Raw genomic sequence first — 24,318 nt, 5'->3', positions numbered from 1 at the left:
CAACTAGCACCCTCTCTGAATGTAGTAGTAGGCACTAAATACATATTTCTTGACTTTAATTGAAGGTAATATGAATTATTTGGGAAACATAGGCTCTTTAGGTGACAATGATTGAGAGGTAGTGTTTAGAATTATCTAGATCCAATGGCAGATAACGCGGCACTGGTTGCTACTCCCCACTAGCATGTACATGGTAGACATGATAAAGTGACTGCAGCACACTTGCCCCCTAGCCCAACTGCAGATTGTCAATCTTTTTTTTTTTTTTTTTTTTTAGAAATAGGTTCTCGCTGTGTCCCGGCAAGATGGAGTGCAATGGCAATCAGAGCTCACTGCAGCCTCCCAAGTAGCTAAGATTACAGGTCCATGCCACCACTCCCAGCTAAGTTTTTAATTTTTTTGTAGAGACAGCGTTTTGCTATGTTGCCCAGACTCATCTCAAACTCCTGGTCTCAAGCAATCTTCCTGTCTTTTAAAAGTGCTGAGATTATAGGTAGGAGCCACTGTGCCCAGCCTCCACACTCTTAACAGCCTCCACACTGTCAGCCATGATGAGTTTGACTGCAGTCAGCATGTAAGACAACATTTATGTTGGCAATGAGACTGGGCATTATGGTGAAATTTGTATTATTTCATTAACCACTACCTTGTTCCTCTCTATTTTGTCCAAAAGCTCCAGATCAGTTATGTCTGACACCCCACCATGAAGAATTAGAACTTTCTCATCTATCAGAGTGGCCAGTGGAAGCCAACAGAAAACATCTTTCAAGGTTCTTAGTATTTCCTTCCCATGCATCTGGAAAAAATGAGATGAACAAAATGTCATCAAATAATTCACTCAACTTATCTGAACTAAGAGAAACTTTTGTCTTTAAAGGCAGCACACCTTGTATTTGTTCATCACTTCCTTGGTGAAGCCATATCTAGATTTAGAAGCACAAATAGATATTAGAGTAAATTGGGTGACAATAATCAGGGTATAATCACATTTTCGGAAGAATGCATATTCTGGGTATATGTACTTAAGTACATAGAAAAGGGACTGAGGAATAATCACCAAAATGTTTACAATTATTATCCCTGGGTAGATAAATTATGTGATATTTTAATTTTCTTCCTTTTGCTTATCTGTATCTCCTACTTTACTATCATGAATCTCTATTGTTTATATGATAGAGTATGTGTATGCAAAAACAAATTCAATGGTTTCATTGGAATAGTAAAATAATGTGTAAATTAAAAAAAAAAATTCTGGGCCAGGCACGGTGGCTCACGCCTGTAGTCCCAGCACTTTTGGAGGCTGAGGTGGGTGGATCATGAGGTCAGGAGATCGAGACCATCCTGGCTAACACGGTGAAACCCCGTCTCTCCTACAAATACAAAAAATTAGCCGGGTGTGGTGGTGGGCGCCTGTAGTCCCAGCTACTCGGGGCGCTGAGGCAGAAGAATGTTGTGAACCCAGGAGGCGGAGCTTGCAGTGAGCTGAGATTGTACCACTGCACTCCAGCTGGGCAACCCAGTGAGACTCCGTCTCAAAAAAAATAAAAAAATAAAAATTCTGGGCTGGACGCGGTGGCTCATGCCTGTTATCCCAGCGCTTCGGGTGGCCGAGGTGGGCGTATCACTTGAGGTCAGGAGCTCGAGACCAGCCTGGCCAACATGGTGAAATCCCATCTCTACTAAAAATACAAAAAAAAAAAAAAAAAAAATTAGTCGGGCACGGCGGCGGGTGCCTGTAATCCCAGCTACTTGGGAGGCAGAGGCAGGAGAATCGCTTGAAACTGGGAGGTGGAGATTGCAGTGAGCCAAGATCACGCCATTGCACAGCCTGGGCAACAAGAGTGAAACTCCATCTCAAAAAAACATCTGACTGTGTGCAGTGGCTCACGTCTGTAAATCCCAGCACTTTGGGAGGCTAAGGGGGTGCAGATCACTTGAGGTCAGGAGTTTGAGACCAGCCTGGCCAACATAGTGAAACCCTGTCCCTAATAATAATACAAAAATTAGCTGGGCATGGTGGTGCATGCCTGTAATCCCAGCTACTTGGGAAGCTGAGGCAGGAGAATCACTTGAACCCAGGAGGTAGAGGTTGCAGTGAGCTGAGATCATGACTGCACTCTAGCCTGGGTGACCAAGGGAGACTCTGTCTCCAAGAAAAAAAAATTTTTTTTAATGTTATATATTGTGTATTCTGCTTTTTTAAAAAATTGGAAAACTAGTTTTAAAGTCATTTAACAAATAAGAAGTTCTGGAGGAATAACATTTTACAATCACAACAAACAAACATCAACTACCCAAGCATGTTTTGACTTGTACCGTAAGTTCACCATATGGTCCTCATGGTTTCCTCTGTTAAGATGGAACTCTTTGGGGTAAACCAGCATGAAGGCAAAAAGAATCATCAGGATCTCTACTGAATCTTTGCCTCGATCCACAAAGTCACCGTTGAACACATAGGACCGTTCTGGTGATGGGAGGCCATTCTTTTCAACAAGGAGACCAGTCAAAGAATGAATGGGAGGAAGGAAATAGGAAATTAGGTTAAAACCAATAGGCATTTGACAATCACATCATGTCTAACACCAATTCTGTGCTTTCTAGGTCTCCTCAAGCATGAAACATCAGTAAATGATGGAAATAACTTCTATGGATCTTATATTTCCTTTTCAGAGAGGCTAAGGTTATGAGATGCTCCTTTAGACAAAGCCTGAGTGTTGCCATGTGGTGTGGAGCAAAGGGCACCAAACTTGTGATGCGAAGGCCAGTTTTAAGTTCTGGCCACACTATCTTTAACTAGAAATAATAATGCCTGCCATAGATTTCTCAGGATTAAACAAGATAATGCATAGGAAAATGCTTTGGGAAATGTAGTATGTGTAGAAAGTAATATTCCATTAAAAAAATTATACTCATCTCCCTTGTTATATGTTCTACACATTATAACTAAAATATATATGAAAATAGCCTTTGGTTGTTTTGATAATAATCAGTTTTATTTATGTGGAAGAAAGAAAATCGGTTGCTGAATAGTTATTTATTTATTTATGTTTTAAGAGACAGGGCCTCACTATGTTGCCCAGGCTGACCTCAAACTCCTGGCCTCGAGTGATCCTCCCACTTTGGCCTCCCAAAGTGCTAGGATTACAGGCATGAGCCACTGCACCTGGCCCCTTCTAGTTATTAATCGAACATTTTATATTTGTTAAATAGATTGCAAAAATTTACTAGAATATAATACAGTGCTGACTTTTCTATTATGTATTTGCTGCAGCAGAGTAGCAAATATTATTAAAAATAGTATTTTAGGCTGAGCGCGGTGGCTCACACCTGTAAGACCAACACTTTTGGGAGGCTGAGGTGAGTGGATCACTTGAGCTCAGCGGTTCGAGACCAGCCTGGCCAACATGGTGAAACCCTGTCTTTATAAAAAATATAAAAAATTTGGCCATCATGAGACAAGTTAGTTTTACCCTACTGATGATCTGTTGCTGCCAAACCCGCAGGTTCAGACATTTGGTGTATGTGCTTGGCTCAGGAGCCAATGGGGTGAAGCTACCATCTGTGGGATTTTGACTGAATGCCTCTAAGTCAGAATCCCGCCCAGGTGGAACCATAGGGCAGAGCTGCGGGGCCTCGGTTGGCCTCGGAGCCTCTGTTGGCCTCGGATAGCCAGTCTCCCAGTGGCCTCGGATAGCCGGTCTCCCAATGGCCTGGGATAGCCGGTCTCCTGCCGTCCTGGCCGGCGGGCAGTTCAGCCCCGCAAGCGCACAGGGACCCGGGGCCAATCTAGAGAGTCCCTCCTCCTGGGAAACCGGGTGCGGCGGGAAAGGCGGCAGCCCCCTAGCTCGTCACGCAGCGCACATTCGTGGGGAATCTGACATTAAACCATTCGTAGATGACCTGCTTCTGGGTCGGGATTTCGTACTGGGCAGAGCAGCTCCCTCGCTGTGATCTACTGAAAGTCAGCCCTCGACACAAGGGTTTGAAAAAGAAAAATAAATAAATAAATAAATAAATAAATAAATAAGGACATGGTGGCATGCACTAGTGGTCCCAGCTACTCGGGAGGCTGAGGTGGGAGGATTGCTTGAACCTGGGAGGCAGAGGTTGCAGTGAGCCTAGATCTCACCACTGCACTCCAGCCTAGGTGACAGAGTGAGACCTTCATTTCAAAAATAAAAATAAAAAATAATATTTTAAAAATTCAAGTAATATTTAAGCATTTGTTCAATTGATACTGAATTTGAGCTTCTACATTAAGCTTCAGAGCAAGAAAGCAACTTAATTTGAATATTCATACCTTATAAAATATAAATATTAAGTCATCCAATTGGCCATGTAAGTCTCCTAACAAAGATAGAAAAAGAATATCAGTTCTGATTGTTCCTTACCAGTGCTTCTAATTTTTATTATAAGAAAGAAAATACCCAGAAGAATCTGACAACAAGACCCTACAGTTACTAAGTTTTCCATATACAAGATAAGGATAAATATAACTTCTCCTTATTGCAGAGAGAGTATTGAAAGCAGAAGGCGGCCGGGCGCGGTGGCTCACGCCTGTAATCCCAGCACTTTGGGAGGCCGAGGCAGGTGGATCACAAGGTCAGGAGCTCCAGATCATCCTGGCTAACACGGTGAAACCCCGTCTCTACTGAAAACAGAAAAAATTAGCCGGGCCTGGTGGGGGGCGCCTGTAGTCCCAGCTACTCGAGAGGCTGGCGCAGGAGAAAGGCGTGAACCCGGGAGGCGGAGCTTGCAGTGAGCCCAGATCGCGGCCACTGCACTCCAGCCTGGGCGACAGAGGGAGACTCCGTCTCAAAAAAAAAAAAAAAAAAAAAAAGAAAGCAGAAGGCATAATATTTTTTCTGCCTGATTATTGTAAATAGTAAATGAACTACATTTTTATTGAAGCAAAGGTGGGACAGAACAATGCAGAGTTGCAAACCTAGATGAGAACCGGAGAGATTTTGCCCATGTTAAAGTAGGAAGCAGCTACTCACTTATGAGCCAGTGTTAGAAGATTTTTCAGAAGACTTTTAAAGCAAAATCTAGACCTTAATATAAAATCCTACAAATTTCAAATGTTGAAATACCATTTTTAAAAGTTTATGAACATTGCAAGGCAAGCAAGACCTATCTGCAGGCTGCAGGTGCCCCCAGCAGTGCCAGTTACAATCCCTCGTGCACTGGAGCCTCCCTCCACTAGGTTAAGGTGTGGTACGTCAGTCTACAGTGGATGTTAAAAATCACTGGAAACATAAGATGGGGAAAGCAGCCATTAACAGGACTTCTTTCCAGGAGAGGAATGTGTGTGGATGGGAGGAATAATTTGCTAGTCATCGGGGCTTTCTCAAGTACCATTAAATAAACCATCTTCTAACAAGGAGGGTCTGGTTATTTGCAGAGATTTTGTTTTGAATGAAGAACATGAGTTTGAGTCAATATGAATTACTTGGGAAAATAAAGCAGAGGCTGGGCCCTGAGCTCCGTGGTCCCCTTCGCTGCACCATCACCTCTTCTTTAAGTAAATGTGGAGTGAATATGCAAATCATGAATCTGAAGGGGTTAAACTTGGCTTATCATCACATCTCCCTCCTCTTGCATCCCCACACAGGTAGAGCGTTCTTGTTTGAGTCTAGCACGGAAAGCTATTTCTGACTGGCTCTTACCACACACTGTGATCTCCTCGCTGTAACAGGTTGAGACCCGGTTGATGTTTGGCAGTTGCACCAGATGTTTCTTGGTTTCATACAAAAGGTTCAAGACGTAGCGAGCATGGAGCTGCTACTGGGAGGAAGCGGAGGGAGGGAAGAAAACCACGCTGATATTCGTGAGGGAAAATGGTCCTTACCTTTACTGCTTAACAACCCCAATCACCCAAGACTCCAAAAGTAACCCCAGTAAACTGCTCCTGGGACTATGCACGGATTCTTCCTTTTTCACCCAACTTCTGCCCTTGTTTCTGCTTTTCATCATCCCCACTTGTTCCTCCTGCAAATATTGAGCTACTTTTCTCTTTCCTGTCTACTCTATTAAACCCTTCCTTGCCTTTAGCATGGGAGGACCATGTGATTGTCTCAGTAAAGTATGACTAAGTGCAGGTGTGTTGATGGTACTGATTGATCCTGTCATTACTGGAATTTATCAGCTCAGCTCCTCCTGCAATGAGTTACATTCATGTGGAAGAGGGGAAGGATTGAATTCTGACATAGAGCCAGAAACTGACTATCTCTCGCCACCTCTACCCTACCATCAGAGTTCCAAGCCACTATCGTCTTTCGCCTGGACTATTGCAGTAGTCTCTTGACTGGTCTCCCTGCTTTGGCCCTGGCCACCTACACTGTCTTAACACAGCAACCAGAATGATTATTTTAAAAAACAAGTCAGGGCTAGGGGTGGTGGCTCATGCCTGTAATCCCAGCATTTTGGGAGGCCGAAGTGGGGAGATCACAAGGTCAGGAGGTCGAGACCATCCTGGCTAACACAGTGAAACTCCATCTCTACTAAAAATATAAAAATATTAGACAGGCATGGTGGTGGGCACCTGTAGTCCCAGCTATTTGGGAGGCTGAAGCAGGAGAGTCGCTTGAACCCGCGGAGGTTATAGTGAACTGATCTTGCACCACTACACTCCAGACTGGCTACAGAGCGAGACTCCATCTCAAGAAAATAAAACAAAACAAAAAAACAAGTCAGGTTATGTCATTCCTATGTCTGCTGTCTCCCTGTCTTTTTCAGAAGAATAAAAGTCCACCCCCCTCACCTCCATTACTCTTCCCCGGCTCCCTCTTCTGCAGCCACAGTGGCCTCCTGAGGTTCTTGAACAGTCCAGGCAAGTTTCTGCTTCAGGGATTTTCTATGTGTTCCTCCCTCTGCCTGGAATGCTCTTTCCCCTGCGCATTCCTCACCACCTTAGACCTTTGCTCAGAAATCACCTTCCCAGACAACTCTATAGAATACTATTTCTAGGCCGGGCGCGGTGGCTCAAGCCTGTAATCCTAGCACTTTGGGAGGCCGAGACGGGCGGATCGCGAGGTCAGGAGATCGAGACCATCCTGGCTAACACGGTGAAACCCCATCTCTACTAAAAACTACAAAAAAACTAGCCGGGCGAGGTGGCGGCGCCTGTAGTCCCAGCTACCTGGGAGGCTGAGGCAGGAGAATGGCGTGAACCCGGGAGGCGGAGCTTGCAGTGAGCTGAGATCCGGCCACAGCACTCCAGCGTGGGTGACAGAGCGAGACTCCGTCTCAAAAAAAAAAAAAAAAAAAAGAACTGCTATTTCTTCCACCCACAACTTAGTTTGTTCTTTTCCATAGCTCTCATCACCTTCTAATATACAGCATAATTGTCTTATTTATTGTTCATTGTCTGCCTCCCCGATGGATAGCCAGCCCCATAAGGGCAGAGATTGTATCTGTTTTGTTCACTGCTGTATCCTCAGAGCCCAGAGCAGTGTGGGGCACAAAGCAGTACTCAGTAGTTATGTGTGGGATGAATGAACAATGAGAGATTATGCGATTAGGAAGAAAAGCTTTCAGTCGTCAGAACTGGCTGATTGACCGCAAGATCCTGGCTAAGCACAGCAGGGGTAGAACCTCTCTAGTGGACACATGACATGAACATCCTAAATCTGGGGCCATTCTTTCTGTGCTGGGTTTGGTCTCCCTTTACACATTTCATGGAGTTGGTTCTGACCCAAGTTCCCCAGGTGAGCTTACTTGTTTCAGTCTGAATGCTTCTATCAGGGCAGTTGCATGGTCAGGCAGGAGTGGGAAGGAGAGGCGTGGCCCCGTGTAACTGTCGGGTACCTCTATGGACTCATAGTCACTGCATTTCTCCATCTCAGAGTCCTGGGCGAATCTGTCCTCAGTGAACATGCGGGTCAGGAAGTCCCCTAGTCCCGATAGAAAAGGTGGATCAGCTTATGATCATCTGATCATGCAGTCTGCGGATGCTATAGAATAGTCGTTGGCTGGGCACGGTGGCTAACACCGCTAATCCCAGAACTTTGCGGGGCCGAGGAGGGAGGATTGCTTGAGCCCAGGTGTTTGAGAACAGCCTAGGCAACATAGGGAAACTGTCTCTACAAAAACATTTTAAAACTTTAGCCAGCCATGGTGTCGCACACCTGTAGGTCCAGCTACTCAAGAGGCTGAGATGGGAGGATCACTTAAGCCTGGGATGCAGAGGTTTCAGTGAGCTGAGATGACACCACTGCACTCCACCCTGGGCAATGGAGTGAGACCCTATCTCAAAAAAAAAAAAAAAAAAAAAAAGTCCTTCCCTGGACTGTTGAAGCAGGACATGGTTAATCTGGCTTCAGCTTCAGCTCCAGCACAGAAGAGGAAAAAGGAAGGAGAAAGTGACAACAGACTAGCATGGGCAGGAGGAAAAAGTCATGCTTTCTACTTTTATTCTAAAAGATCAAGATTTGTCAGACTTAGAGAGTACGGAAATGTAGGGACCTGGATTTGCAAGCAGAAGGAAAGGGGAAAGCCAGGGTGGAAAAATCATTCACAGGCATTTATATTGCATTTAGTGAGTGCAACAGGTGCATCAGACCTGGCAGTGCCTTCCAGCAGCTTCCAGCTGCCAGCATCTGCATCTCTAGACTGAGGGCATATTTCCTGGATCTGGGTGGCAGGCCAGAAATGCTATGGAATTAACAGCCTCCTGGCTGGGCCCAGAGGTTCACGCTTGTAATACCAGCACTTTGGGAGGCTGAGGCAGGTGGATCACTTGAGGCCAGGAGTTCAAGACCAGTCTGGTTAACATGGTGAAACCCTGTCTCTACTAAACATACAAAAAATTAGCCAGGTGTGTTGGCACACCCCTGTAATCCCAGCTACTCGGGTGTCTGAAGTTCAATCACTTGTAACCGGGAGGTAGAGGTTGCAGTGAGCCAAGATCATGCCACTGCACTCCAGCCTGGGTGACAGAGCAAGACTCCTTGTCTCAAAAAGAAAAAGAAAAGACGGCCGGGCGCGGTGGCTCAAGCCTGTAATCCCAGCACTTTGGGAGGCCGAGACGGGTGGATCACGAGGTCAGGAGATTGAGACCATCCTGGCTAACATGGTGAAACCCCGTCTCTACTAAAAATACAAAAAACTAGCCGGGCGAGGTGGCGGGCGCCTGTAGTCCCAGCTACTCGGGAGGCTGAGGCAGGAGAATGGCGTGAACCCGGGAGGCGGAGCTTGCAGTGAGCCGAGATTGCGCCACTGCACTCCAGTCTGGGCGACAGAGCAAGACTCCGCCTCAAAAAAAAAAAAAAAAAAAAGAAAAGAAAAGAAAAAGCCTCCTATTCTTCCCTCCCACCTCCCCAGCTGCTTTCAACCAATGACTCCCTGGAGTTGACACAGAAAAACTCCAGTTCCCTCTGCCTGCAGCGGGGATAATTCTGAGGCTTGTGTTTTGCACTATTTCCCAGGCACACTGAGTTGTTGGACTGGCTGCCGTTCCTTTCCTGAATCCCTTCCCCACCCATCCCCAGAGTTTCTTGAACTTAATAAATGAACTCCTTGCACTCAAACTCTTCTCTCCAGGTGTGTGTTTGGGAGAACCTGGCATGAAACCCCAGTCTGCCTTTTACTTGTCAGTCCCTTGCTTATTCCCTGGCTGTCATCAGATTCACGGTTTCACTCCCTGAGCATCCCCCACCTCACCCTGCAATCTGTGGCCTTGGGACAGGAGGACATGACATGTGGCAGTTCATACTCACTCTCATTGTGGCTGCTGGGGATGAAGTGATCCATGAGATAGCTGAAGAAGTCATGGAGCTGCAGAAGAAGCCAAGGAGATGTGGCTTTAGAGGTGAGGGAAAAGAGAACCCACAAGTGGTCCGGCTGGCCTCACCTTCGGAGCACCCGAGCCCTGCTGCCCAAGGGCTGAAAGGCAGAGCAGGAGGTGGCCCCGTCCCACATCTCATTGTACCTTGACTTGGTCTTGCTGCCCAGCATATTCTATAGACTGGAAGATGCTCCAGGTGCAACGCCGCCTCATCTCCAGGCGGGCCGTGTAGCGCCGGTACCATCTCTGGATCAGGGCTGCTGCCTTGAAGGCTATGACACCGATGGAGAAGCAAGCCTGTGAGGTGGGACTCCCTGGGCCAGGGGATTGGGGGTAGGGAGAGGAAGCTGCTCAGCCCTCTCCCACTGTATATGTGAGGAGAAGATGGAGCGGAAGCACTACCCATTGAGGCCCATAAGAAGTATCTCCCTTTCTGCTGGCAATAGTGTTTTTCCCCATTTCCAGCCCCTCCCCTTCATTCCTGCCTGATAGTTATACTAATATCACTGTAGGTTTATTAGAATTCCCATGTCTTGATGAAAACATTTCTGTGTAGGGATGAAAAGGTTGGACTGCCAGGATTCTGAGAAGGAGATGTAAACTCTCCTGCAAGGATGCAGCATCCCTGACAGGTTATAATGCGGGAATGGGGTGGATATTTTGATATTGTGACAATAGACTGGATGTCAGGACACCTGGGTTTTAGACCTAGAACTGCCCTGACAAGCTCTGTGGCTTCAGGTAAGTCATCTGGGGCCTCAATGTCCTCATCTGGAAAAGGGGTGGGACCAGATGAAGACTGGGAAGAACAAACAATAGACAGATATGCAAATGAATGCATCCTACGATGTCAGGGGGCAGCAAGTGTTTCCCAGCTCCCATGCTTGCCACCCCCAGTTCCGTGACATCCCTGCAGGCTTTAAGCACCCCCATCATAAGATAGAGAGCACTGACCATGCAGTCCCCCACATGGCCCTGGGCCTCTCATTTTTGCCAGGACCTATGCCAGGTGACCAGGTAGGGCAGGTTAGGGTGTAGAGTTTTGGTCTTTATATAAGGTTTAGGAACTGTGGTCAAGTATTGTTGCCAGAGAAGGGAACAGCTGTCCACATAACTAGATTCTTTTTAAGCTCCAAGGCCTAGATACGTTGCTGGTGATGAATGGACTATTTGTGGATAAAGCTGGATTAGACACCCTGCAGGCTGACTCAGGTCAACCTCATAAATAGTAGACAGATTGATTTAATACATTTAGTTTGCATTAGAGAGATAATAGAATTCTTGCTGATTTTCCTAAGAGGAAAGATGATGGTGACGTGGCAAAAGAGAAGCTGGGAGGAATTTAAACAAAGCTAAGCTTGATTTCCTATGAAAACAAAATTCGTACTACTAGTATTTCTCAAAGGCACTCGCTAAATAATAAGAGATGAGGTTGAACCCCACTGACTGACTTATGTAAAACCATGTTCAGAATAGTGAATGAGGCCGGGCGCGGTGGCTCATACCTATAATCCCAGCACTTTGGGAGGCTGAGGCTGGTAGATCACCTGAAGTGAGTTCAAGACCAGCCTGGCCAACACGGTGAAACCTCATCTCTACTAAAAATACAAAAATTAGCTGGGCATGGTGCAGGCATCTGTAATCCCAGCTACTTGGGAGCCTGAGGCAGGAGAATCGTTTGAACCTGGGAGGCAGAGATTGCAGTGATCCGAGATTGCACCACTGCACTCTAGCCTGGGCTAGAGACTCTGACACACACACACACACACACACAAAAGAGAATAGTGAATGAGAGGTCCAGGGCTGGTGCCACAGATTCTTTAGAGATTCCTGGTAAACATGCAGGTTGCTACACCTCACCCTGGACCTGCAACATCAGAATCTCTACGGGTGGAATCCAGGAAGGAATCTGAAGGTTTAACAAGCTCCGTACTTAATTCTTACTTGTGCTAAAGTTAAGGACTACTGAGGAAGATCATGGACATCAATGTTGTCTGCTAACGCCTTGCCCTGAGCATTCTAAGGCCAGTGTTGCCAATGATGAGACATACGTATTATATGCTCAGTCTTGCTTTGGCTACTCAGGCAGCAGAAGCGGGCAACACCTTTCATTCTCCCTCTTCTTTTCTTCCTCCCAGTTGGCTATCTGGTAGGGTGTGGCGGGGAGCTGGCTTGCTTTTAATTGAGATGGGCTCTGGATCTTTTAAAATCCTTTAACCTATTATGTATTTTTAATAGCACAATGCAAAAAGGTATAGGCCCTTCTTACTTGGGCCATGTGTAAACTAAATTATTAGGGTACAAATTACAAATACACCTGGGCTGTAAAAACTCTACATGTAACAACACTGTGAGAAAATTGTGAACCAAGGCAATGCACAGTAGGGTGTGGGAGAACAGATAAATTATTTAAGAAAAATAGAACAGAGAATTTTTTTGATGGTTACCCTCTTATTTTTATCATCTTGTCAAGAATATTTATGTCTCTATATACAACACTGATTTAAAGGGGAAAAACATGATGCCTTTAGGAAGAAGTACCTTTCTCTAATGGAAGTATAAGCTTGCCAAAAGGTAACCAATAAAAAATTAATGAATCATGACATCCCTTTAAGGAAAATAGCCTAATATCGACTTCCAACGGCATGCTTAAGCAGATGTAGAACTCCCTCACACTCCAACACATTAAAAAAGCTGCATAAAATGAGCTAAATTTCTTTTTTTTTTTTTTTTTTTTTTTTTTTTTTTTGAGACGGAGTCTCGCTCTGTTGCCCAGGCTGGAGTGCAGTGGCGCAATCTCGGCTCACTGCAAGCTCCATCTCCCGGGTTCCCGCCATTCTCCTGCCTCAGCCTCCCGAGTAGCTGGGACTACAGGCGCCCGCCACCACGCCCGGCTAGTTTTTTGTATTTTTAGTAGAGACGGGGTTTCACCGTGTTAGCCAGGATGGTCTCGATCTCCAGACCTCGTGGTCCGCCCGTCTCGGCCTCCCAAAGTGCTGGGATTACAGGCTTGAGCCACCGCGCCCGGCCGCTAAATTTCTTTTTAACTGATAGTTGAAATCAAAAGCATTGAAGGGAGATCTCCAGGTGCCAGAAATGAAGATAGAACCCATAACCAAAGGCAGTTACAGGCATTGAAGTCAGGCAGGCCCCAGGGGAATCTTGGCCAGACACATGTCTCAGGAGCTGCGGGTTTAACACCCACATGGGGATGGGAGTGAGTTCTTGGATTCTGTGCATGGCAGGGAGTGGTAAATGGACTGTCTGTGAAAAAGCAGGAGCTGGGGAAGTTTCTGTACCTTGCGCGATCTAATACATCTCTGCCTACCAGCCCCTGTGGTAGCAGAAGGTGAGCTGGCCTAGAACTCAGTGAGATAGGAAGTCTCAACCTGTGGCATGTGTGGGTTGAATTCGTGTTATTCACAAGATAAGGAAATCCTGAGCTGAAGCTAATTCCAAAATTAGTCCAAACAAATGACAAACTGGGAAAAAATATTTGCAATTTATATCGCAGTTGATATCCCCACCATATTAGAAATGGTTTCACTCAGTCACCGAGGCTGGAGTGCAGTGACATGATCATAGCTCACTACAGGCTTGAACTCCTGTGCTCAAGCACTCCTCCCACCTCAGGCTCCCAATTATCTAGGACTACAGGTGCTCACCACTACACTCAGCTAATTAATTTTTTTTTTTTTGCTGGGCGTGGTGACTCATGCCTGTAATCCCAGCACTTTGGGAGGCCTAGGCAGGCAGATTACCTGAGGTCGGGAGTTCGAGACCAGCCTGGTCAACATGGTGAAGCCCTGTCTCTACTAAAAATACAAAAAATTAGCTGGGCGTGGTGGCACCCGCCTGTAGACCAAGCTCCTCGGGAGGCTGAGGCAAGAAAATCGCTTGAACCCAGGAGGTGGAGGTTGCAGTGAGCCAAGATCCTGCCATTGCCATCCAGCCTGGGCTACAGAGGGAGACTCGGTCTCAAAAAAAAAATTTTTTTTTTTAGGTCGGGCATGGTGGTTCACACCTGTAATCCCAGCACTTTGGGAGGCCGAGACGGGCGGATCACAAGGTCAGGAGATCGAGACTATCCTGGCTAACGCAGTGAAATCCCGTCTCTACTAAAAAATACAAAAAACTAGCCGGGCGAGGTGGCGGGCGCCTGTAGTCCCAGTTACTCGGGAGGCTGAGGCAGAACAGCTTAAACCCGGGAGGCAGAGCTTGCAGTGAGCTGAGATCGCACCACTGCACTCCAGCCTGGGCGACAGAGCGAGACTCCGTCTCAAAACAAAACAAAACAAAACACACACACACAAATTAGCAGGGCGTGGTGGCAGGCACCTATAATCCCAGCTACTCGGGAGGCTGATGCAGGAGTATCACTTGAACCCAGGAGGCAGAGGTTGCAGTGAGTAGAGATCCTGCCACTGCACTCCAGCCTGGGCAACAGAGAAAGACTTTGTCTCTTTTTTTGGTAGAGATGGTATCTGGCTCTGTCGCCCAGGCTGGTTTCAAACTCCTGGACCCAAGTGAGATTCTCTCATCTCAGCCTCCTAAAGTGCTGGGATTACAGGTGTGACCCACAACTCCTGGTCTATTTGTTTTTTAAAAATTGTTAGATTAGCCACTAGAGGGAGCTCATGCTTCCTTCTTCCCACCTCCTGACCTTCGGACATGCTCTACCCTCTGCCTGGAATGTTTCATCCCCTTTTCTTTCATTCGTTTGTACTTGGGTAGTTTGGGATCAACCCCAATGGACAACACTAACTCCCTGAGCAAATTTTAATTCTGTCAAATATACTTCAACTGGACATTTTGGTGGGCATGTCACAAGAAGGAGAAGTTGACCTCTAAGAGTTAGCCTGAGGAGAAATGTAAGGGTTTTCTGCTTCTACCTTGAGAACCCCCAACCCTCTCCATGCAATATGGGCTTTGTGGTACCCACAGCTGGTTTGGAACGTGGGAAACACTTACCTCTCTCTGCATTCTGGAAAGCAAAATGATGTCGGGTGGAGGTGCCGCTTCCCATAGTTTAAGCGCAATGCTCCTGTAGGACGCAGCAGATCCAGAGGACAGTGAGCTGTTTGCTGACAAAAAGAAGAGAGAATCTGTAATAGGAGATTCAGGCAGAGTATTAAATCGGGTGGGCCAAATTGTCCATGAATCATGTGAGATCATCCTCTCTACCTCTCCAGTCTCAGTGCATAAGATGTTCCCCCCCGAGAGTTCCCTCCATTTGTCATTCCCTAGGTCTCCCATTTTCAACCTTTCCACTGCCTTTTCCTTTCAGTCTAGAAATATACTGAAATCTCTTATTTTGCATTCTCAAAGCAATTCATCTGCCACCTCCTCCTCCCTTGACCTCCTATATTCCTCTGTCACCCAACCTCTCTTCTCTTCTCATCCAGATTTATCTCAAGGGTAGACTACAGATTTTCTCTTTACTTCCCCTCAAAATCACCCTTTTCATCCTCACTGTTGATCAAAGCCTTTCCTGATGTCTCTAATGCCTTCATCTTTTCAGTCGTTACCTTGCCAGAACAGCAAGGCCATTTGTCTCCATAGGCCACACCTTTCTTTCTCTTTTTTTTTTTGAGACGGAGTCTCTTTCTGTCGCCCAGGCTGGAGTGGCGCGATCTTGGCTCGCTGCAAGCTCTGCTTCCCGGGTTCACGACATTCTACCCCCTTCAGCCTCCTGGCTAATTTCGTTTTTGTATTTTCAGTACAGATGGGGTTTCACTGTGTTAGCCAGGATGGTCTCGATTTTCCGACCTCGTGATCGGCTCGCCTCGCCTCGCCTCGGCCTTCCAAAGTGCTGGGATTACAGGTGTGAGCCGCCACGACTGGCCAGACCACACCTTTATTTCAATTCTACACCTTGAGCTTCTGTGATACCAGACTCTTGTGTTTGCTCCCATCTTTCTGATTAACTTATTCTCTCTGCTTCTTGAGCTCACTTTCCTCTGTCTGTCCCTTAAATGTTGATTTTCATTTGCATTCTAGTCTCAAATATCTGTTGATCTCACTTGGTATATGCTCCCTGGCTGGTTTAATTAACTCTCACATTTTCAGCTATCACTTCCTAACTCTTAGATCTCTGTCTCCATCCCAGATGATCCCTCAACTTCAGCCCCACATACTCAGCTCCCTGAAATTTCACTGGGGTGTCTCAGACTCCAAATAGAACCCATCTTCCAGGCCAGGTGTCATGGCTCATGTCTGTAATCCCAGCACTTTGGGAGGCCAAGGTGGGCTGATCACTTGAGACCAGCCTGGCCAACATGGTGAAACCTCATCTCCACTAAAAATACACAAAAATTAGCCAGCTGTGGTGGTGCACACTTGTAATCCCAGCTACTTTGGAGGCTGAGGCAGGAGAATGGCTTGAACCTGGGAGGCAGAGGTTGCAGTGAGCCACGATATGGAACCACTGCACTCCAGCCTGGGCAATAGAGCAAGACTCTGCCTAAAACAACAACAAAAACAACAATAACAACAAGACAAAACAAAACACACATCTTCCCCAAAAGCCTCATCTCTCTTCTCCCCTTTCTTCAAACTCTGTACTTTAACTACCATGACCTCTGTGTTTTTGCTCTTACCTGGAATGTTCTTTCTATCCCACTTCTCTTAAGCTGGCTAACTGTATTCATTCCTAAAGGCTCACTTTAAGCATCACCTTCCTTAAAGAAGCCAGCTTGACATGCCCCTCCTCTGAGCTCCTGAATATCCTGTTCACATTTCCATCACTGCAATACCATATTACATTTAATCTCCTATCTCTGTACTATTAGACTGTGAGTTCCTTCAGAGAAAGACTGTAAGCAAATTCATCATTTTAACCCCAGGATTTAGCACAGTGCCTGACATATAGTAGGGATTCCATGAATATTAACTGAATAAACTTTATACCTTATTTATTTTTTACTGACACATAATAATTATACATATTTATGGGATACAATGTGGTATTCTGATACATGTATACATTGTGTGATCAAAGTATGGCAATTGGCATATCCATCACCTTAAATATTTATCATTTCTTTGTTATGAGGACATTCAAAATTCTCTCTTCTAACTATTTGAAATATACAACGCATTATTGTTAGCTATAGTCACCCTACTGTGCAATGGAGTGCCAGAACTTATTCCTTCTATCTAACTGTAACATTGTACCTGTTAACCAACTTTTCCCATCTCCTGCTTCATTCTATTTTCCCCAGTCTCTAGTAACCATTATTCTATGCTCAACTTTCATGATCTCTTTTTAGCTCCCACATATGAGTGAGATCATGCAGTATTTGTCTTTCTGTGCCTGGCTTATTTCACTCAACATAATGTCCTCCCATTGTGTTCACCCATATTGTCACACAGAACAGGATTTCATCCTTTTTGTGGCTGAATAGTATTCCATTGTGCATATATACTACATTTTCTTCATCCATTCATCCACTGATGGGAATATAGGTTGATCCTATGTCTTGGCTATTGTGAACAATGTTACAATAAACATGAGCATGCAGATGTCTCTTCAAAATACTGATTTCACTTCCTTTGAATATACATCCAAAGTGTAGTGGGATCATTATGCTATATTTCTTTTTATACAACAAAGATGACACTTTCTCTAGTTCTTCTTCAGGAGGTAATGTGAGATGTACTGACTTAACATCAAGAGTGAATTCCACTTCTTTTATGCTTTTCTCTACCTCATTTCTACCCCACTCTCCTCCCCTATTTTTGAAGGTTGTGGTATTGGGGATTATCAAAGAGTTGTTGTCTTTTTCTTTGCAAATCAAAATTAAAGTCTCACCTTGCTTATGTTGGCTAGTTTATTTTGAATAAATAACCAGAGGAAAAAAGACTGTGATCTCTTTTTGTGTGCCAAATGGTTCCCAGTTCTATGAGATGTCATGAAACCAGAATCTGAGTTTGGGTTAAAGTGAGAAGCCATCATGTCCAAACCAACAAAACTGCTCCTAAATATTTGCACAGTTTTAGAGCTAGAAGGGACTTCAGCAATGATTCTGCTTGTCAGTGACTCACAAGTTGCTTTGATACATTGGTAACTTGCCTGCATAGCCAAGTTGTGTATTTAAGAGTTTTTGATGTGGGTGAGAATTTTTGTTCACCTTCTCACTCAATTTTGGGCACTTACACTCTCAGAGACTCAGGTTTCTCATCTATATATCTTCAAGGATCATAAATAATATATTTAAAGTGCTTAGTATACAGTAAAACCTCAATATATGTTGATGGACTGAATCTGATACCATATTTATCTTTAAATATCAACAATCAAAAACATGTTCTTGGAGGCAGTAAAAGGCATACTATTTCAATGCTACATGAATCAGCGGGATGGATAGTGATTATTGCTGGGTCAAAGATTCTTGTTAAATAAATCCTCTTTTGCCCTTAGGCAACTTTTTCTCATGAATTTATGAATTCAAAAATAGTGGCAGAATAAGATGAATAAGATGACCTACAAATAATTTATTGGAGACAGAAATATAGCATTGCTCTAGAGTAAGGAAGTTGATATCTATCATGGACCAATAACTATTTAGAACAACCACAAGAGATTAAAGAAATGAAGTCTCCCATCAGGTGGTTGTAACTAACTCTTGGTGACCTTTTGTTACCAAGGACAAAAAGGATATGTTTTCCTAGGTCATGTGGAAGGGGGAAAGGGGTACCCAGCTACCATTATAACAACAAAGGCACATGTGATCCCTGCCTTGGGGTTCCATGGTCTCATCTGTTTCTCTGTTATTTATGGATAATGGTAACTTCATTACAGGGTTGTTAGGAGCGTAAAGTGAGGTTATATATGAGGAGTACTTTGCAAATGTTTGTCATCATCATGAAAAACATAGATAAGGAACTTTCTTAAACGACATCCTCAAAAATCTCTTAAAGTCCTTCTCCTCCTCAAACAAAAAGCACCTTAAGAAATTATCAGTAAAGAATCGAAAAAATACATCAAGATGCTTTAAAAACAATGGAATTGTATTCCACCATGACAAAGAACAAGGCAAGTCGATATGCAATCATGTGAAAACGGTCCCAAGATATATTGTTACATGAAGAAAAGCAAATTCCAGAAGAGTATGCCTAGTGTGATACCATCTGTATAAAAAAATCAGTAAGTATATAAAAATAAAAGACTATACACCAAGCTATTAAGAGTAATTACCTCTGAAGAATGAGGTTGGGTGAGAGATTTCCATTTTTAACTTATATACATCTTTTACAGCTTTTATAATTAAAAATCAATAAATATTTTTCTAAAATTTTTACACATAAGAAAAATTAGAAAGTGGCTCTGACTAGGTATCACATATGGCTGCTTAAGAGAAGAAGATGGAGTCATCTACAGACAAGCAGAGAACATTCTAGAAATCAATAAGAAAAATGGCCAGGCGCAGTGTCTCACACCTGAAATCCCAGCACTTTGGGAGGCTGAGGCGGGTGGATCACCTGAGCTCAGGAGTTTGAGACCAGCCTAGCTAAGATGGTGAAACCCTGTCTCTACTAAAAATACAAAAAGTAGCTGAGCATGGTGGCACGTGCCTATAATCCCAGCTACGTTATTCAGGAGGCTGAGGCAGGAGAATTGCTTGAACTGGGGAGGCGGAAGTTGTAGTGAGCCAAGATCTCGTCACTGCACTCCAGCCTGGGTGACAGAGTGAGACTCCGTCTCAAGAAAAAAAAAAAAAGAGAAATGAATAGAAAGGGGAAGTAGAATAATTCTCAAGGGAAAAAAACTAAAAACGTGAAATCGTCATAAGGTCAGCCATGGAAAATGAGCTTGAGGGAGCCTGAGATTGTTGAATCAGCACCTTTGGTAATCACCAGCTGTCTTCTCCCCCTTGTGATTTCCCAAGCTGAGCCATCTCTCCAGGTGATTAGCACATTCACCCAAAGTGGGTGAGACCCTTTCTCCTTCTAAAATTTGACTTAGCATCATCAATGCCTTACATTATCATGAAAAACAAAAATTAGCTGGACGTGGTAATGTGGCATGCCTGGGGTCCCAGCTTCTCAGGAGGCTGAAGTGAGAAGACTGCTTGAGCCCAGGAGTTTGAGGCTGTAGTATGCTATGATCACACTTAGGAACAGCCACTGCACTCCAGTCTGGGCAACATAGTGAGACTCTGTCTCTTAGGAAAAAAAAAAAAAAAAAAGTGTTAATCTGTCCACTAAGTGAGCCCAAGAAATCCAGGGCAGAATGGTCACCCAGCACTTGAAGATCTCATCACACAGATAGCAAAGACCCCATCTGGATGAGATGATAGATAACAGAGGAGCTGTCTTTGACCTTTGTCGCCAAAACAACTCTGTATTTATTTCCTAGGTAAAAACATAAGTTTGTCGCCCTCCTGGTCTCACTCATTTCTACTTTAGGCTAGATAGAAAGTTCTTACCTTCTTTGCTGGGTTTTTTATTTACCATGAGACACAACAAGACAGAAATCTCTTTAACATGCGGGCGTGATCCCCATCCTGTCTTCAGAGTTGGCTGAGGGATCCCAGGCTGATCTGATTTCTTTTAGACCTACAGAGCCAATAAAGAAGGTGCAGCCCTAGTCTGGCATGTTTTCTCCCTGAAAAGCAATGGTGACATTCACAGCCCTGGCGAAGCATTCACAGTGACAGGGAAGAAAATTCAGGCTTCCTGCCTCGAAGCAGTAGGCACCCCCCGATGTCAGTCAGATCAGGCTGCCAAGGAGGATTTGAAGGGGGCGATTACATACATAGTCGGGTGGTTTCTCTAACCGCACCCACGTCAGTCCTTAATCTTCTTACTCTCCTGGATTAGAAGACTGTGTTTCCCAGGCCACGTCTGAGAAGCCTGAGCTCCTTAGCCCCAAAATAGCAGAGTGCTGACAAGACACAGGGGCCTAGGGACTCTTGAGTCCAAGGGGAGTCCTCAGCAGAAGCCACATAGGAGGCATTCTTTGTTGTGGCTGGCTTTTCTGTTTGCAAAGCCTGCTTGAAATATCCTGCCCTTTCTATGGACACTTTCCTTAGGATATAACCTAAACTGTGGTTAGTCACTATTCTTGGACAACTTACTTTTTCAGTTAATCTAAGATGCTTGTGTGTGTGTTCTGGTAGGTACTAAATGCACCATGGAAATTCTCAAAGAAAGTGATACTCTGTTTACTTGTCTATATCTAGTAGGTCATGTTTGTTAATTATTATTATTATTATTTGAGACAGTCTTACTCTCGCCAGACTGCAGTGCAGTGGCACAATCTCAGCTCACTGTAACCTCTGCCTCCTGGGTTCAGGCAATTCTCATGCCTCAGCCTCCTGAGTAGCTGGGATTATAGGCACCCTGAGTAGCTGGGATTATAGGCACCCCCCCCCACCACCACATCCGGCTAATCTTTGTATTTTTAGTAAAGACAGGGTTTCTCCATGTTGGCCAGGCTGATTTCGAACTCCTGGCCTCAAGTGATCTGCCCGCCTTGGCCTCCCAAAGTGCTGGGATTACAGGCGTGAGCCTCCACACCCCGCCTAAATTTGTTAATTCTGTTAACTCAAACCCTCTTTATCTTTATTTATTCTTCCTGATCTGGCCATCTTTGAAAGAGTTATTTTGAAGATTTCTATAACAAGTACAGATTTAGTAAATTATCCTTGTATTTGTCTTTGCATTATATGTTTTGAAGCTATATAATTAGATATTAAATTTAAACCATGTAAAATTGCCACTCTGCCTTTTAAAATTCTTTTTGCATTAGATTCTCTTTTGTCTGATATTAACATTTTCACATTAGCTTATTTATTTATTTATTTATTTATTTATTTATTTATTTATTTAGAGACGGAATTTCACTCTGTTGCCCAGGCTGGAGAGCAGTGGCGCAATCTCGGCTCACTGCAAGCTCTGCCTCCCAGGTTCACACCAGTCTCCTGCCTCAGCCTCCCGAGTAGCTGGGACTACAGGCGCCTGCCACCACACCCGGCTACTTTTTTGTATTTTTAGTAGAGATGGGGTTTCACCGTGTTAGCCGGGATGGTCTCCATCTCCTGACCTCATGATCTGCCCGCCTTGGCCTCCCAAAGTGCTGGGATTTCAGGCGTGAGCCACCACGCCCGGCCTAGCTTAGTTTTTGCTAGTGGTTGACTGCTAACATTCTTTCTCCAAGTTGACTAAAAGACTGATAAAATCCTGTATTACTGAGAGTATGAGAAAAAGGACCCTCTCCATATACTATTGCTGGGATCGTTAAAATGTTTCACTTTTTGGGAATTAAATTAAATTTTAATTGTAATTTATTAAATTACATATTTAAAATATGTAAACCCTTTAATCTAGAAATTATACTTCTAAGTATCTTACAGAATTGTACACCCATGCAAAAATCTATATAAGGATTTTTACTACTGTATAATTTGTGATCAGGAAAAGTTGGAAAATAACTGAAGAGATTTTTTTATGTGGTATTACCCACATTTTCTAGTTTCCATATTGATGCTTTGACATTTTCAGGCCTTGTTGACCAGGGAGGGACTACCCCTCCCAGGATTAGCTGATCCCTAGAGATGCAAACTAACCAATCTAGAGCCCTACCGCAGAATCCCTTCTTTTCTAGACTTCTATACTCAAGGCCACTATCTCTCTACCCTAATCACCCTGACGTCATATATCAGACAACTCAGGGCACTCTACAGTCAAGAGTCAGCTGACACATACATCAGACAACTCAGGGCACTCTACAGTCAAGAGTCAGCTGACACTATTCCAACTAGCTAGTCCTCCACCTGCTTAGCCGCCTTACCCTGCCTTACCCATTCCTTCCCTTGAAAACCACAGTTCCCCGTCCTCTGCCTGTGACCAACCTTGGTGTTCTCTCCCGTGACTGTGCAGTGTGACCCCTCCTCTTGGGAACGAGGAGTAATATGCTATCTTTTAAATGGCAATTGTCCCCTGATCTGTTGGCCTCATCATACCTGAATAAAAATAGAATCTACATTTTAAAACGTTTATGCATTTTTAAATGTCTTAATGAGTACAGACAACAGTTATCACTAGGGGTACTCATGGGGAGAGTGCCATCTACAAGTGGGGAAGAGAGGCAGAGGATCACGTTATGTACTGTTTGGTTTATTTTTATACTAGAAATCTGTTACTTGTGTACCTTTTATTTTTCTGAGACAGAGTTTCTCTCTTGTTGCTCAGACTGGAGTGCAGTGGTGCGATCTCGACTCACTGCAACCTCTGCCTTCCGCGTTCAAGCAGTTCTCCTGCCTCAGCCTCCTGAGTAGCTGGGATTACAGGCATGTGCCACTACACTTAGCTAATTTTGTATTTTTAGTAGAAACGGGGTTTCTCCATGTTGGTCAGGCTGGTCTTGAACTCCCGACCTCAGGTGACCCGCCCGCCTCAGCCTCCCAAAATGCTGAGATTACAGATGTGAGCCACCATGCCCGGGCACTTGTGTACTTTTTAAAAACAGAAGATTTTGAAAATCAACTCTTTCCATCTTCCATGCAAGTTCTGTAGGCCCAGCCATTTTAATTAAAAAAAAAAAAAAAAAAAAAATATATATATATATATATATATATATATATATATATATTTTGAGAAAGGGTCTCACCTGCCCAGGTTGGTATGCAGTGGCACAATCACAGCTCACTGCCGCCTTCACCTTTCTGGACTTAGGCAGTGCTCTTGCCTCAGCCTCCCAAGTAGCTGGGATCACAGGCATGTGCCACCGCACCTGGCTAATTTTTGTACTTTTTTTTAGAGATGGGGTTTTGCTATGTTGTCTAGGCTGGTCTTGAGCTCATGCAATCCACCTGTCTCGGCCTGCCAAAGTGCTGGGATTACGGGTGTGAGCTGCTATGCCCTGCCAACAATTTTAAAATAATTTTTTTATTTTTTAAATTAATTAATTAATTAATTTTAGGCCAGCTGCGGTGGCTCATGCTTGTAATGTCAGCACTTGAAAGGGTGGATCACTTGAGGTCAGGAGTTCAAGACCAACCAGACCAACATGGCGAAACCCTGTCTCTATAGAATAAATAAATAAATAAATAAATACATTTTAACTTTTTAATTTAAAAAGTTTTATTGACTCTTGTTTTTAAAAGTATTTTATTGTGGTAAGAACACAACATGAAATCTACCCTTTTAATAGATTTTTTTTTTTCTTTTTTTGAGATAGGATCTCACTCTGTCACCCAGGGTAGAATGCAGTGACATGACCACAGTTAATTGCAGCCTCAACCTCCCAGGCTCAAGTGACCCTCCCACCTCTGCCTCTTAAGTAGTTGGAACTACAGGCACACATCACCACTCCCAGCTAATATTTTCGTTTTTTTGTAGAGGCAGAGGTCTCACTATGTTGCCCAAGCTGGTCTCAAACTCATAGACCCAATCAAGCTTCCTCATACAAACAGGAGACAGGGAAATACCCGGAAGTTGCCTGCCAAAAGCCCCACCCTCAAGCCTGGAAACCCGAGGCCCCAAATGGGAACAGGCATTCCTGTTTTCATGCCCAAACATTGCCT

At 44.4% G+C, this 24,318-nt stretch overlaps 1 protein-coding gene across 2 annotated transcripts in view; it reads right to left on the bottom strand.

Moving 5' to 3' along the window:
• Positions 1-20,512, bottom strand: part of PPEF2 (protein phosphatase with EF-hand domain 2) — a 42,728-nt gene extending 22,216 nt beyond the window's left edge. Inside the window, exons 1-10 of one of the 2 annotated variants that reach the window (XM_030921281.1) lie at positions 20,218-20,512; positions 14,759-14,871; positions 9,932-10,059; positions 9,720-9,777; positions 7,720-7,895; positions 5,670-5,784; positions 4,301-4,347; positions 2,317-2,483; positions 885-923; positions 647-796 (exon numbers count right to left, since the gene is read on the bottom strand). In XM_030921281.1, coding sequence (XP_030777141.1) covers positions 647-796 — 150 coding nt within the window. In that variant the 5' untranslated portion in view covers positions 885-923; positions 2,317-2,483; positions 4,301-4,347; ... (4 more) ...; positions 14,759-14,871; positions 20,218-20,512. Of the gene's footprint in view, positions 1-646; positions 797-884; positions 924-2,316; positions 2,484-4,300; positions 4,348-5,669; positions 5,785-7,719; positions 7,896-9,719; positions 9,778-9,931; positions 10,060-14,758; positions 14,872-20,217 lie in introns of those variants that run through there. The other variant, XM_030921273.1, reaches the window with a different exon arrangement.
• Positions 20,513-24,318: the final 3,806 nt, after the last annotated feature.

Source organism: Rhinopithecus roxellana, chromosome 2 (genome assembly GCF_007565055.1).
Source record: "Rhinopithecus roxellana isolate Shanxi Qingling chromosome 2, ASM756505v1, whole genome shotgun sequence".
NCBI lineage: Eukaryota > Metazoa > Chordata > Mammalia > Primates > Cercopithecidae > Rhinopithecus > Rhinopithecus roxellana.
Note: the sequence above shows the minus strand (reverse complement) of the source record. Positions and strands in the feature narration are given on the sequence as shown.